Source organism: Prionailurus viverrinus, chromosome B2 (assembly GCF_022837055.1).
Source record: "Prionailurus viverrinus isolate Anna chromosome B2, UM_Priviv_1.0, whole genome shotgun sequence".
NCBI classification, from domain to species: Eukaryota; Metazoa; Chordata; class Mammalia; order Carnivora; family Felidae; genus Prionailurus; species Prionailurus viverrinus.
The window spans coordinates 5,165,562-5,181,281 of NC_062565.1; the positions used below are offsets into that span (position 1 = coordinate 5,165,562).

At 40.0% G+C, this 15,720-nt stretch overlaps 1 protein-coding gene across 4 annotated transcripts in view; it reads right to left on the reverse strand.

Annotated features, from left to right (window-relative positions):
* MRS2 (magnesium transporter MRS2) overlaps window positions 1-15,720 on the reverse strand; it is a 39,552-nt gene that overhangs the window by 15,705 nt on the left and 8,127 nt on the right. For 3 of the 4 annotated variants that reach the window (XR_007152035.1, XR_007152034.1, XM_047857870.1), the window contains exons 5-9: window positions 8,043-8,216; window positions 5,668-5,798; window positions 5,114-5,230; window positions 3,694-3,846; window positions 3,334-3,451 (exon numbers count right to left, since the gene is read on the reverse strand). Coding sequence is in view for 2 of the 4 variants with exons in the window: in XM_047857870.1 (XP_047713826.1) it covers window positions 3,334-3,451; window positions 3,694-3,846; window positions 5,114-5,230; window positions 5,668-5,798; window positions 8,043-8,216 (693 nt within the window). In the remaining 2 variants the exon portion in view is untranslated. The remainder of the gene's footprint in view (window positions 1-3,333; window positions 3,452-3,693; window positions 3,847-5,113; window positions 5,231-5,667; window positions 5,799-8,042; window positions 8,217-15,720) is intronic. The other variant, XM_047857871.1, reaches the window with a different exon arrangement.

Consider the following 15,720-nt stretch of genomic DNA (forward strand, 5'->3'; position numbering starts at 1 on the left):
CTGCCTGCACTTTCTCTCTAAACAAATGTTAAAATAAAAAAAAAAAAAAGAGAAAGACAAGTATCATATGATTTCACTCATATGTGGAATTTAAGAAACAAGCAAAGGGGGGAAAAAGAGATAAAGTAAGAAACACACTCTTGTAGAGAACCACATGATGGTCCCCAGAAGGGAGGTGGGGGGAGGATGGGGAATAGATGGTGGGGATTAAGGAGTGCACATGTGATGAGCACCCGGTGATGTGTAGAAGTGCTGAATCACTATATTGTACACTTGAAACTAATATTACACTGGATGTTAACTAACTGGAATTAAAATGAAAACTTAAAAAGAAAAAAAAATCTCCATTTGGTAACCATCACAGTAATATTTGATTCAGGCATGAATTAGTTTTTGGTCAAGTGACAGATGCAAAAACCAGAGGGTGAAAATTTGAAGAATGACAGGATTTTTACACAGTCTCAAAGTATCTCCCTCCAAGACATTTCACTCCACAGACAGAGTCACTTCACGGGAGAGAAAGTTGGCAGACACCTCCCTAACCGATGGTCCCAATAACGGGACAAACAGACATCATGTGCTTCCTGATGGGACTCAATGTAAGAACATACTGACAATGCATAACCAGAACCTCAGGACAAAGAAAGGCTATCAAGGGTCAAATAATGAATCTCTTTCTTAGTGAGTGTCATGGCCATGAAAGACAAAGATCAGAAAGCTGGCTCCATTAAGAGTCTCAGGAGACAGGGTAACTATGTGATCCAAGGTCTTCTAAGAGACAAAGAGCAGCACCAAGACAAAAGCCTAAATCCAAATAGGTCCGCAGACTGTAAAACAGCATTGTTTCGATGTCAGTTTCCTGATTTTGACATCTGCATTGTGGTTATATATGAGAATGCCCATGTTTCTAGGAAGTATATACTGAAAGGTATATAGTGAAATATTTACAGGTGAAGGGGCATCACATGTGTTGCTTACTCTCCAGTGGTTCAGGAAAAAAGGCTGCACAGATACAATGACAGAGTGAATGTGATGTAACGTTGGTGTTTGAAGACACTGCATGAAGGCTCTATGGGAATTCTGGGACTATTCTTGGAAGATTCTAAAATTATCTTAAAAAGAAAAAAACAAGAAGTTTTTCCTATCCTTCAGGATCCCCAGAGACGGAATTTGTAACGGGTGAGGTACTGATCCGAATCTTGTTGTGTGGGAACCAATCCCCCCGAACCACTCACCTCTCATCACAATGGGGCGGCTCCACACTGAGGACCACACTGGCCAAGAGCTACCAGAGGGGACCGCACGGGCCGGGAGCTATCAGAGAAGAATTCTAAAACTCCTGGCCTCAGAACAGATGCCCAGCACACCTAAAATAAATCCAAACCCTATCCGGCTCTACAAAATCATCACGATCTCCCACCTGTCTACTCCGTGACCTCCTTCCCTACCTCTCTCCTCCTGACTCGTCGTCTTCTCTTGCCCCTTCCGGCCTTCTCCTCCTTAAAGAAGTGCAGCCCATCCCTGCTGCAGTCAGTACGCGTGCGGCCCCCTGTGCCTCGCGTACCTTCCCATAGACCGTCCCACTCTGTACGGTCAGCTCCTCGGAAGGACCTTCCCTGACCAGCCCATCTCCTCATCTCACTTCCTGTGAGCATCATCCTTGTGCCGGGCTTTTCTTTCATGGCACTTCTCACCTAACATACTATGTGTCTATTTCTATGCTCTCTCCTACTGTCACGTGACCCCAACATGGGCAGGGACTCCCTGCTGTTTCCCCAAGGCTGAAAGCAGTGCTTAGTATGTAACAGGCACCAAAACTGTGTTTAGAGGATGAACAAATGAATGGACTGCCTTTATTTTTCTTTACATCTCAGTACAAGGAGAACTAAACTAACTGACTAACACTGTGCCTCGCTGATGATTGTCCTTGGAAGTGACAAGTAAGCTGAGACCTGAGAGGAAGTAGGAGCCAATCAGGCAGAGGAGGTGGGAGCTGAGGGAACGTGTGTGGGAGGAAGTGAGCCTGTACAGAAAGATCAATGCAGCATGGACAGTGGGGCCGAGTGGTTGGCTCGACGTGCAGACGAGGGCACACACACCAGGAAGAGTCCTGCAGCCCAAGGAGCCTGGATCTTTAAGGGCAATCAAAAACCACTGGACAGTTTCAGAAGAGTGACCACCAGATGTGCTTCTGTTACAGGCCACTTTTTAGAAGTGGAAGTGTCCTGATGAGACAGGACACCGGTTGGACAAGGACGACAGGGAAAGAGACAGAGAACGACCTTACAGATTACGTAGGACATGGAGCCAAAAAGAGTGCTGAGTGCGTATTCAGATTATTTTCTGGAAATCTTACAGTAAGGTATTTTCTGAAAATACAAGGCTACGATGATATGAAGAACTCTGGCTGTTCAGTGTTGCGTTAATGTGAACGTGCAGCCAAGTGCAAAGTACAAGTCTCAGGCTCAAATCCTGACTGTTACTTTATAGCACTGAGCCCTTGAGCAAATTACCTCAATTTCCTGGACCTCAGTTTTCTCATCTGTAAAGTAGGGTAACCCTTCCATCTTCAGAGCTGTGACTTGACTGAAATAAGCAAGCTACCAATGCCTGGCACGTAAGAATTAGGAAAAAAGTCCTTCATTAGCATGGCCTCTCTGTGATTCTGAATTACCGCCACCTCATGGCAGGACCCTGCAGGAGCACCACCTCACAATCAATCCTGCACACACCGCACAGGGGGATCCTGCATTACACCTCATGGTGCCACGCCGCACAAGCACTGCTTCAGGGTGTGATCCGGCATTACCAGAATGACATGGTAAGATCCTGCGGGCTCACCATCGCATCATGTGATCTGCACCACGGTCTCCTCACGGTGCGATCCCGATCCTGCACTACCCGCACCCACGGCAAGATCCTCCGGGAGCACCATCTCACTGTGCTCCCGCATACCAGAGCCCCACAGGGGGATCCTGCAAGAGCACCGTGCACGGTGTGACATTGTTTTGTCAAACCTTTCCCACGTGTGGTTCCAGGTTTCAAGAAACCTGAGGTAACCTAGGCTACAGTTATATTTACGTTGTAACAGGGGCTAAAAACACTGCCTGAATTTTGAATGAATTAGACTACACATTTTAATTCACTAGGGGTGCATACATTTTAAGACTTTTCTTAAAATCCACTGTATTTTTTTAAGATTTTATTGTCAAGCAATCTCTACATCCAACGTGGGACTCGAACCAACCCCCTGGGCACCCCTTAAAATCCATTTTAAAAAACGATCTTCAAAACATAAAAAATAATCCCTAGCTCATTGAAATGCAGTCTCACCTCTTCAAGAGAAGATTCTAGATTCATTCCAAAAGCAACTCCCATTAGTCCAAAGAGTGAAAGAGAGAAGGTTCCCATGGTCAACTGCAGGTTCAGCCTCATCATCACATTACGGTGGCTGGAGAGGAGAACACGTACTTGGATGAGAAGGGCCCGCTAGCCATACAGCAAATTCACGAAAGAATCTATTGGAGGCCACACAGATTAAATCTACACCTTAAAAAGAGGACATACTCCCATGTGGCATTTATAGATGATGATGTAACTCCTCCCAAAATGACAGGGCCTTAAAAGCTTTATCACTTTAGAATTACTTTAAAAGAAAATATTTACTGACTGATTTATAGAATGCTTTCTTACCTGTCCAGATTGATGAATATGATACTCTGTGAATCATCAATCAGCGCCCTGAGTTCCCGAGCTGCATTGGAAAGATCCTCAGCTAATCGGTAGTAGTTTTCCAACAGCAATTCCATCTCTTCTGCATGGTCGATTCCTGCACTGCTCTTTTCACTTCAATTAAAAGCGTTAACATAATTAACATACCCCCCATACATGCATCATACATTCATACCAAAAACTTCCTGATTCTGTATACAATATTCAGCTACCGATGACAAAACTGGCCTTTGTCTTTTCTATTATTGTGATGGAGGTCAGTCTGTGAGTGGCTTTGTCAGGCGACCCCAAGCACTATTAGACTAAGTGGGGGGGGGGGGGGGGGGCACAAGCCCTATCCCCAATGCAGGATAGCCGGGTTCACTGTATTCCAGGGCCCCAATTCACAGGATTCTCATGCAAATATGCGCTACCACCTATAGGAAAACCCAGATGTGTAAATGCTGGTGAAGGAGTGCAAATTAGTGCAGATCAGGTAAAACTAAAAACGAACATAGCATTTCCTTTCCAAGACAGATACACAATGTTATTTTCATATAGGAAGAAAAGTGTTCTTGAATGATGTCAATAGTTATTTTGTGAGCCTTTACTTATACTCCCTACCACCCTACCATAGGGAGTAAGTAGGAGTGAAGTGCTCTGTGAAAGACACTTACAAAGTATTTTAGACACAGACTGGCCTAATAAAAAGCAAATAAAAGTGTGTTCAAGTTCCTGCTATTATATCTCTCTGCTATAATAGCCCTTTTAATCTTAATTTTTCCTTTTTAAATATAGGTAACTAATGTCTCAAAATGCTTTAAAAAGTCTGTACAGACTGTGGAAACTATGGACGTGACAAAGATGTCTCCATTAATTTCTAAAACTCATCTACAAAGAACAAAAAAATATTGAGTACTTAAAAAGTAAACATTTAACTTGAGTGGGCATAAGGAGAGTAAATGATTTCTAATTTTATAAGAGATAAAAGATTTATAAGATAAGCGTTTTTACACTAGACAAAAGATACAGAACATATGTCCATGTCTTCCCTTCCTTTGCCGCCATCTCCCCATCCCCACGTGAGTATTTCCCTCTCTTCCACTGTGCTCCCTAGGTTGTCTGGGTAGATGTGTGGGCCACATTGGTGGCCAGTCCTTTGAAGATACAGGTAATGGTGTGTTTATACTCATCGTAGACCAGCACAGTGTGCACTCAATATATCCTTGTTACACTGAATAAGATGCAATACATATGGGGAAATAGTGAAACAACCGGGGATAAAAGGTGCCTCTATTTTCTGCTTTTCAGAAAACGTCTCGTTCTCTATGAAAAACCACCCTGAGGAAGACAGGTGACAGATCCTACCAAGATAAGTAGCAAAGCACGACTACATACTCACAAGACTTGTGGGTCACTCCACTTTGTTAGACAGAGCTCCTCCAGCCTCTCTTCTTCATCCAAGATCTCCAAAATGGACTCTTTGAAAATTTTGATATCGGTTTCTAACTCTGACAGACTAGAAGAGTAGTTGTATAGAAATGATCAATAACATAAACTTACACATTTCACTACAAGAAAAGCGCCTTTTTAAAGTATCTTATCAAATTGATCACTTATACGTTGATGGTGAACACTGACTTGTAAAAAAAAATTTGATATTTCCCATGCACGTTAAGAATCAATTCCCAAACCAAAAATACATTAAAGACCCTAATGCAGCATTTCATGCAAAACAGCTTTTCAATAAACATTAGCCCGTGTGCCCTTTTTAGCTCAACTTCCCACCTAGGCTACTTTCCTATTTTGAAGACATGGAGAGTAAGTCGTTACCATTACCAAGACTAGTTGGTATTTTTAAAACAGGTAAGAAACATATTAATTTTGTATCTGAATTTATACAACGCATTTCACCGTTGTGTCTATCTCCCAAATAGGTAAATCACCTGTATTTACCTTTTGCCATTTTGTAGCAAGATGTGCAGTTTGCTTCTGTCTACAGAGGAATGTTTGGGATCCACTAAAGCTTCCAATGTCTCAAGGATCAGTGGTTGCAAAACGCTAAGTTTCCCCTGAAGAGTGCTGATCTAGATAACAACATGACCTTTCATAAGAATTAAAACAATCTTTTTAGAATACTCAGGGTCAGTGATCTATCTTCTGATTAAACACAAAAATCTGTAATGGCTGGGAACACGGTCACTGCTGGAATGCTGACTCTGGACAATTCAAGAACTACATCTACCAGGTTATGAGATAAGCACACGTGATGTTGTCACCCGGCTTGCACTTGGTCAACAGGGAATCAGCTTTCATACAGTCTTCCCACATAAACACTCATTATGAAAGGAACACAGGACTGATGGACTAAAAGTAAACCTGCCGTTCCACGGCTACAACACAAACTCTACAGTTGATAACCCATGTTCTCAGTCAACAGAATGCAGTTCAAAACTCCTATATAACAAACTCTTCTGAAAATCAAAACGTAACTTGGGACTTTAAAAAAAACAAATCAGTGTCAAGTCAAAGTCTATTATTCAGGTATATAGAAGCATGGCAGACATTCAGCAAGAAAGCACGGACAGAGCTATTCCAGTGGTTAAATATGGATATAACAGTTGGTACAGAGTGTAACAGAATTAAGCAGTAATTAGTAAAACTAGTTAATGACATAAATCCCAGCATTTACTGTTGGTCTCAGCATGAGAACCGAGAGCTTCCTCAGCCTATGTAACCTGTCACTGACCGCTGGCTGCACCTTCTCTTCTCTCCATCCCCTGCTCCAACTAGTCACCATTGCATGGGCTCATACTAGCTTGAGCTCCTGCTTCATTAGCCCGGGTTGAGTGGGGGATGCAGCCATTTCCGGCTCCCTCAGTACAGCAGGGCAGACGAGAGAGAAGGGACGCGGGTTCACCCGGTCCTCACCCACTGCGCGTGCTCTTTCCCTGCTTCCTTCCCTCACTCTGGTTAGCATGCTCCTAAAACTGTTGCATGCAGCTAGCTCCGGACACTAACCTAACGAGAAGGACAGATAGTGAACAATCTGTGGGGGCCAGGAGGCCAGTGACCATCCTTGTTCAGGGCCTGACAGGGTCTCCAAACACTCAGTGACTATCAACATAATGGGGGAGTCATTAGAAGAATTACACGTGGCTCCTAGGTCAAACTATGTCTCAAACAGTGGCATCACTAGCTGTCTCAAACAAAGCATTGTACAAACAGAGTGATGTGGAAAGTATTAGAATGATCTGATGAGTGATCTGAGCTATAACATTTATCATGTATATGCGGTTTTACAATATACAATTTAGTTACAGAATAAAATGGAATATATTTAAAACTTTTTTGATATGTTCTCTTGTATGATACTTAGGATGTTAAATATTTTGAATTATCACCCCCGAATACAGTTATCAACACTGCACAAAGGACAGCCAACTTAAAATGTGCTTAAGGGAATGTCCTAATAGGACTCTTAAAGAAACTTTGTAAACTATATCTAGGGACCTTAGATCTATTTGATTGGGTCATATAGCTTAAGAATTAACTTCTTTCAGTTGTGGTTTATATACACAATGGAATACTACGTGGCAATGAGAAAGAATGAAATATGGCCTTTTGTAGCAACGTGGATGGAACTGGAGAGTGTGATGCTAAGTGAAATAAGCCATACAGAGAAAGACAGATACCATATGGTTTCACTCTTATGTGGATCTTGAGAAACTTAACAGAAACTCATGGGGGAGGGGAAGGAAAAAAAAAAAAGAGGTTAGAGTGGGAGAGAGCCAAAGCATAAGAGACTGTTACAAACTGAGAACAAACTGAAGGTTGATGGGGGGTGGGAGGGAGGGGAGGGTGGGTGATGGGTATTGAGGAGGGCACCTTTTGGGATGAGCACTGGGTGTTGTATGGAAACCAATATGACAGTAAATTTCATATATTGAAAAAAAAAAAAGAATTAACTTCTTTCTCTATACAGGACCCTTAGAGATGTTTTTGTTTGGAGGCAGGGTGTGGTTAGGCAAAGTGCCATTGCAACAATACCAACTTTGTCTTAAACGAGACAAAGAACAGGGACACTCAGTCGGTTAAGCATCCAACTCCAGCTCAGGTCATGATCTCACAGTTTGTGGGTTCAATCCCCATATCGGGCTCTGTGCTGACAGCTCAGAGCCTGGAGCCCATTTTGGATTCTGTGTCTCCCTCTTCTTCTGGCCCTCCCCCCACTTGTGCTGTCTCTGTCTCTCAAAAATAAATAAATGTTAAAAAAAATTTTTTAGTGAACAAGAACAAATTCAAGAAGCTACATAAAAATATAGGCTTACCCAATATTGTAGGAGTGCTTCTATAGCCCTAAACTCAAAAGGTAAAGGGTATGTGACAAGTTGTCCTTCTCCAGCCAACTGTGAGGGGAGTTCCCGGAATAGCCATTGCTCTAAATTTAAATTACGATAATCTAGTATCAGAAGACACTCTGGAGTTATCACAGCTTTCAAATACTGTAAAAAAAAGAAATCATATATATGTATACACAAACACATACACATGCATATATGCAAGTTATAGAGCTGCAGGAGAAGAGTAACAGCCATAAAGTAGGGTTTAATACTTTTTTAAACTTGGATTAAGCCTAAACCAAATCATTGTTAATTAGGTTTTTGTAAAAACCCTAAGATATACTTTTTAAAGAAAGGAAGCCTAAAATATATGTAAGTCTTGATACCTCTAACCCTCAACAGAACTGGAATCAAACTACATATGAAGACTTACGGGTCATCATGAGAATAACAGGGAACAAAGAAAAGGTTTTCTTAAAAGTCACGTTTTGGTGGACTTTCAGAAATGACTTAATCATGATTAGTTTGGCTGAAATGGGAAAGTTGCCTTTTTAAAATGTTATCAAAACATATTAAGCTATTTGAAAATATAAAGATAAAATATAATCTTAATACTCTAATTTAGAACACTATGAAATTAGAAATTTATTCTCAAGACTGGCATCCTTTTAGTGAGAAGAGTCATATGGACAGGTAACCTGTGGCCACTGTATTAGTGACATAAAAATTAAGAGATTTTTCACATTTTTTTCCTAATGTTTTATTATGAAATTTTTTATACAGAAAAGTTGAAAAATCACAGTGAACACCTACATACATATCATTTAGACTGTATAATTAGCATTCTGCTAAATTTGCTTTGTCACACACTTCTCCTTCAGAGAGATAATTTTTTAAAAATTATCAGGGGAAAGAGTTATTTTAATTCCAGTATACTTAACACAGTGTTATGTTAGTTCCAGGTGTACAATATAGTGACTCAGCAATTGTATATGTTACTCAGTGTTCATCATTGTAAGTGTACTCTTAATGCCCTTCACCTCTTTCACCCATCCCCCCACCCTCTCCACACTGGTGACCACCAGTGTGTTCTCTGTAGCTAAGAGTCTGGTTTTTTGGTTTGTGTCTTTTTTACTTTGTTCATTTTTGTTTCTTAAATTCCACATGAGTGAATACATATATGGCACCTGTCTTTCTGACTTTTTTCACTTACCATTACATTCTCTAGCTCCATCCATGTTGTTACAAATAGCAAGATTTAATACTTTCTTTTGGCTAATATTCCATTGTGTGTGTGTATACCTCACTTCCTTTATCCATTCATCTACTGATGAACACCTGGGTTGCTTCCATAATTTGGTTATTGTAAATAATGCTGCTATAAACACAGGGGTGCATATATCTTTTCAAGTTAGTGTTTTCGTTTTCTTTGGGTTAATACCCAGTGGTGTGATTGCTGAATCATAGGGTAGTTCTATTTTTAACTGTTTCAGGGATCTCCATACTGTTTTCCACAATGGCTGTACCAGTTTGCATTGCCACCAATAGTGCACGAGGTTCCTTTCTCTCCACATTCTCGCCAACACCTGCTGTTTCTTGCATTTTTGATTCTAGCCATTCAGATAGCTGTGAGATAATATCTCACTGTGGTTTTGATTTGTATTTCCCTGATGAGTGATGTTCAACACCCTTTCATGTGTCTGTTGGCCATCTGTATGTCTTCATTGGAAAAATGTCTGTTCATGTCTCTGCTCATTTTTTAATTGGGTTATTTGGTATTTTTGGTGTTGAGCATGGATTGGAGATAGTACCAGAAGTACCAGGCCCTGGGGAACAAGGGAAACTACACTGCAGACACTACACAGGACCTCTTCTTCGTAAGAACATTCCCTTCAAGGACAGGAGATGTAGCTGACTTTCCTACACACAGAAACAGGTAGAGATACTCATACAGAATGAGAAGACAGGGAATTTGCCCCAAATAAAAGAACAGGACAAGGCCACAGCCAGAGATCTAAATAAAACAGATATAGGTAACAAAGCTGATGGAGAATTTAAAACAATGATCATAGGGATACTCAATGGACTTAAGAGTGGACAACATCAGTGAGACCCTTGACAAAGAGATGAGGAAACATAAAGAGATAAAGGGCTCAATACATGAAATGAGAAACATTTCGCTTGATGGAATAAACAGCAGGCTGAAGAAGCAGAGGAATGAATTAATGACCTAGAAGACAGAATAATGTAACTAAGCTATACAAAAGGGAGAAAAAAGAATTATGCAACAGGAGAACAGCCTTAGGGAACTCAGTGACTCCATCAAATGTAGTAACATTCGTATTACGGGAGTCCCAAAAGAAGAGAGACAAAAGGAGGTAGAGAATTTATCTGAAGAAAAATAGCTGAAAACTTCCCTAATGTGGGGAAGGAAACAGATATCCAGATTCAAGAGGCACAGAGAACTCCCAACAAAATCAATATAAGCATATCCACACGAAGACCTATTGTAATTAAAATGGCAAAATACAGTGATAAATAATATTAAAAGCAGCAAGACAATAGAAGACAGTTACATACAAAGGAAACTCCATAAGCCTAGCAACAGATTTTTTTCAGCAGAAATTTTCCAAGACAGAGAGATGGCATGATACATTCAAAGTAGAAAATGGGAGAAACCTGCTGCCAAGAAAGAATACTCTATCCAGGGGCTCCTGGGTGGTTTAGTTGGTTGAGTGTCTGACTTTGGCTCAGGTCATGATCTCATGTTCGTGAGTTTGAGCTCTACATTAGGTTCTGTGCTAACTCTCAAAGCCTGTAGCCTGCTTCAGATTCTGTGTCTCCCTCTCTCTCTTCCCTTCCCCCGCTTGTACTCTGTCTCTCAAAAACAAATAAATATTTTTAAAAAATTAAAAAAGAGAATACTCTATTCAGCAAGGCTGTCATTCAGAATTGAAGTAGAGATAAAGAGTTACCCAGGCAAACAAAAACTAAAGGAACTCATGGCCACTAATCCAATCCTGCTAGAAATGTTAAAGGGGAATCCTTGACTGCAAAGAAAAGACCAAAATGACAGTAGGAAGGTAAGAAACACAAAATCAGTAAAAATGAACATTTCTGGAAAAAAAAAAATCAGTTAAGGAACTCACAAAATAAAAGGACATAAAATATGACATGTATACCTAAAATGTGGGGGCGGGAGGGGAGAAGTAAAGAATGGGTCCAAACTTAAATGACCATCAACTTAATACAGACTGCAAAGACGTTGTATATAAACCTAATGATAACCAGAAATCAAAACCAGTGATATGAAAAAAAATACAGAGAAAAGAATCCAAGTATATCACGAAAGAAACCCAGCAAACCATGAAAGAAAGAAAGGATCAGAGAAAATCTTCAGAAACAACCACAAATCATATAAATGGCATAAATACATTATTTTGAATGTAAATGAACTACACACTCCAATCAAAAGACACAGAGTAACAAAATGGATTAAAAAAAAAAAAAAAGACCAATCTATATGCTGTCCATAAGAGATGCATTTTAGACCTAAAAACACATGCAGATCAAAAGTGAGGGGGTGGAAATATTTGTCATGCACATGGAAGTGAAAAGAAAGCTGGGATAGCAATATTTAAATCACATAAAATAGATTTTAAGAATGTAATTGGGGCACCTGGGTGGCTCACTCTGTTGAATGCCCGACTTTGGCTCAGGTCATAATCTCATGGTTCATGAGTTTGAGCCCTGCATCAGGCTCTGTGCTGACAGCTTATAGCCTGGAGCCTGCTTTGAGTTCTGTATCTCCTTCTCTCTCTGCCCCTCCCCTGCTCACACTCTGTCTCTATCTCTCAAAAATAAACAAACTTAAAGTTTTCAAAAACAAACAAAAACAAAAATGAAGACTATAATAAGAGACGAAGAGGGACACTATATAATTATAAAAGGGACAATCCAACAAGAAGATGTAACAATTGTAAATATTAACCCACCCAACATGGAAGCAACCAAATAGATCAAATAGTTAAACATAAAGGAACTAAGTGAGAATAATTCAATAACAATAGGGGACTTTAACACCTTACTTCTATCAATGGACAGATCATCCAATCAGAAAATCAACAAGTTAGGTGATGGGCATTGAAGAGGGAATCTTTTGGGATGAGCACTGGGTGTTGTATGGAAGCTAATTTGACAATAAATTTCGTATATTTTAAAAAAAATCAACAAGGAAACAATGGCTTTTCTTTTTTTTTTTTTTTTTTTTTGAGAAAAAGAGAGAGAGGCGGAGAGAGAGAATCCCAAAAGGGGCAGAGAGAGAGAAAGAAGAGAGAGAGAGAGAGAGAGAGAGAGGAGAGAGAGAGAGAGAAAGAGAGAGAGAGAGAGAAAGAAACAGGGCTCGAGATTACCTGATGTGGGACTCAAATTTACGAACCATGAGATCACAACCTGAGCCGAAGTCAGATGCTTAATGACTGAGCCATCCGTCACCTGGAAACCATGGCTTTGAATAACACACTGGACCGCATGGATTTAACAGATATATTCAGAACATTCCATCCTAAAACAGCACAATACACATTCTTTCCAAGTGCACATGGAACATTCTCCAGAATAGATCACTTTAGGCAAAAAAAACAAGCCTCAACAAATTGAAAAAGATCAAATTCATACCATGCATCTTTTCTGATCATAACACTATGAAACTAGAAATCAGCCATAAGAACAAACCTGGAAAGAACACAAATACATAGAGGTTAAATAATATGCTACTAAACAATGAATGGTCAAACAGGAAACAGAAGAAATAAAGTACATGGAAACAAGTGAAAATGAATACACAATGGTCTAAAATCTTTCGGATGCAGCAAAAATGGTCCTAAGAGGGAAATATACAGCAATACAGGCCTGCCTGAAGAAGCAAGAACAATCTCAAGTAAACAACCTAACCTTACACCTGAAGCTAGATAAAGACTAACAAAGCCTAAAGCCAGCAGAAAAAAGGAAATAAAGATTAGACCAGAGAGAACTATAAGCCAGTATCTCTGTGAACACAGATGCAAAAATCCTCAACAAAATACCAGCAAACCAAATTCAACAATAAATCAAAACAATCATTTACTATGATCAAGTGGAAATTATTCCTGGGATGCAAGGGTGATTCAATATTTGCAAATCAATCAACATGATACATCACATCCACAAGAGAAAGAATAAAAACCATACGATCATTTCAACAGATGCAGAGAAAGCATTTGACAAAGTACAACATCCATGATAAAAATCCTCCACAAAGTAGGTTTAGAGGGAACATACCTCAACATAATAAAGGCCATATATGAAAAACTCACAGCAGGGGCGCCTGGGTGGCGCAGTCGGTTAAGCGTCCGACTTCAGCCAGGTCACGATCTCGCGGTCCGGGAGTTCGAGCCCCGCGTTGGGCTCTGGGCTGATGGCTCAGAGCCTGGAGCCTGTTTCCGATTCTGTGTCTCCCTCTCTCTCTGCCCCTCCCCCGTTCATGCTCTGTCTCTCTCTGTCCCAAAAATAAATAAACATTGAAAAAAAAAATTTAAAAAAAGAAAAACTCACAGCGAACGTCATCCTCAATGGTGAAAAACTGAGAGCTTTTCCACTAAGATCAGGAACAAGAATGTGCTTGCTCACCACTTTTATTCAACATACTACTGGAAGTCCTAGCCACAGCAATCAGACAACAAAAAGAAATAAATTATCCAATTTGGCAAGGAATAAGTAAAACTTCCACTATTTGCAGATGATGTGATACTACATATAGGAAACCCTGAGGACTCCACCACAAAACTGCTAGAGCTGATACACGAATTCAGTAAAGTCGCAGGGTACAAATCAATGTAAAGAAATCTGTTCCATTTCTATACACTGATGATGAAGCAGCAGAGACAGAAATTAGGGGGAAAAAAATCCCATTTACAATTGCATGAAAAATGATAAGATACTGGGGCACCTAGGTGGCTCAGTAAGTTGAGCGTCCAACTTCAGCTCAGGTCATGATCTTATGAGTTTGAGCCCCACACTGGGCTCTATGCTGACAGCTCAGAGCCTAGAGCCTGCTTTGGATTCTATGTCTCCCCTCTCTCTGCCCTCTCCCCTCTGACTCTCTCGCTCTCTCTCTCAAAATAAGTATTAAAAAGTTTAAAAAAAAAGATACCTTGGAATAAATGTAACCAAAGAGGTGAAAGACCTGTACTGGAAACTACAAAACACTGATGAAAGAAGAAATTCAAGACAACACAAAGAAATGGAAAGACATTCCATGCTCATGGACTGGAAGAATAAATACTGTTAAACTGTCTATACTACACAAAACAATCTGTACATTTAATGCAATCCCTATCAAAATACCAACAGCATTTTTCACAGAGCTAGAACAAACAGTCCTAAAACTTGTACAGAACCACAAAAGACCCTGAAAGAGCCAAAGAAATCTTGAAAAAGCAAAGCAAAGCGGGAGGCATCACAATTCTGGATTTCAAGTTGTATTTCAAAGCTGCAATAGTCAAAACAGTAGGGTACTGGCACAAAAACAGACACACAGACCAATGGAACAGAATAGAAAGCCCAGAAATAAACACACAGTTATATAGTTAATTAATGTTTGACAAAGCAGGAAAGAATATCCAATGGGAAAGACAGTCTCTTCAACAAATGGTGCTGGGAAAACTAGACAGCAACATGCAAAAGAATGAAACTGGACCACTTTCTTACACCATACACAAAAACAAATTCAAAATGGATTAAAGACCTAAACATGAGACCTGAAACCACAAAGCCCCTAGGAGAGAACACAGGCAGTCAGTATCTTTTTTGCCATTGGCTATAGTAACATTTTTCTAGACATGTCTCTTGAGGTAAGGAAACAAAAACAAAAATAAACTAATGGGACTACATCAACATAAAAAGCTCCTGCAGAGGAAACAGAGGAAACAATTAACAAAACCAAAAGGCAACCTATGGAATGACAGAAGATATCTGCAAGTGACGTATCCAATAAAGGGTTAGTGTCTAAAAGAACCTATAAAACTCAATACCCAAGAAACAAATAGTTCAAATAAAAATGGGCAAAACACATGGGCAGACGTTTCTCCAAAGACATACAGATGGCTAACAGGCACATGAAAAGATGCTCATTATCACTTATTATTAGGGAAACACAAATCAAAACTACAAGGAGATACCACCTCACACCTGTCAGAATGGCTAAAATCAACAACACAAAAAACAAGAGATGCTGGAGGAGAATGTGGAGAAAAAGGAACCTCATGCACTGTTGGTGGAAATGCAAACTGGTGCAGCCACGTGGCAAACAGTGCAGAGGTCCCTCAAAAAGGTAAAAATAGAACTACCCTATGATCCAGTAATTGCACTACTAGGTATTCACCCAAAGAATACAAAAATACTGATTTGAAGAGATACATGTGCTGCTATGTTTATAGCAGATTATTTACAATAGTCAAGATATGGAAGCAGCCCAAATATCTGACTGATGAGTGGATAAAGAGATGAGATATATACATATATTATTCAGCCACAAAAAATAATGAAATCTTGCCATCTGCAAAGATATGGATGGAGCTGAAGAGCATAATGCTAAGTGAAGTAAGTCAGAGAAAGACAAATACCCTGT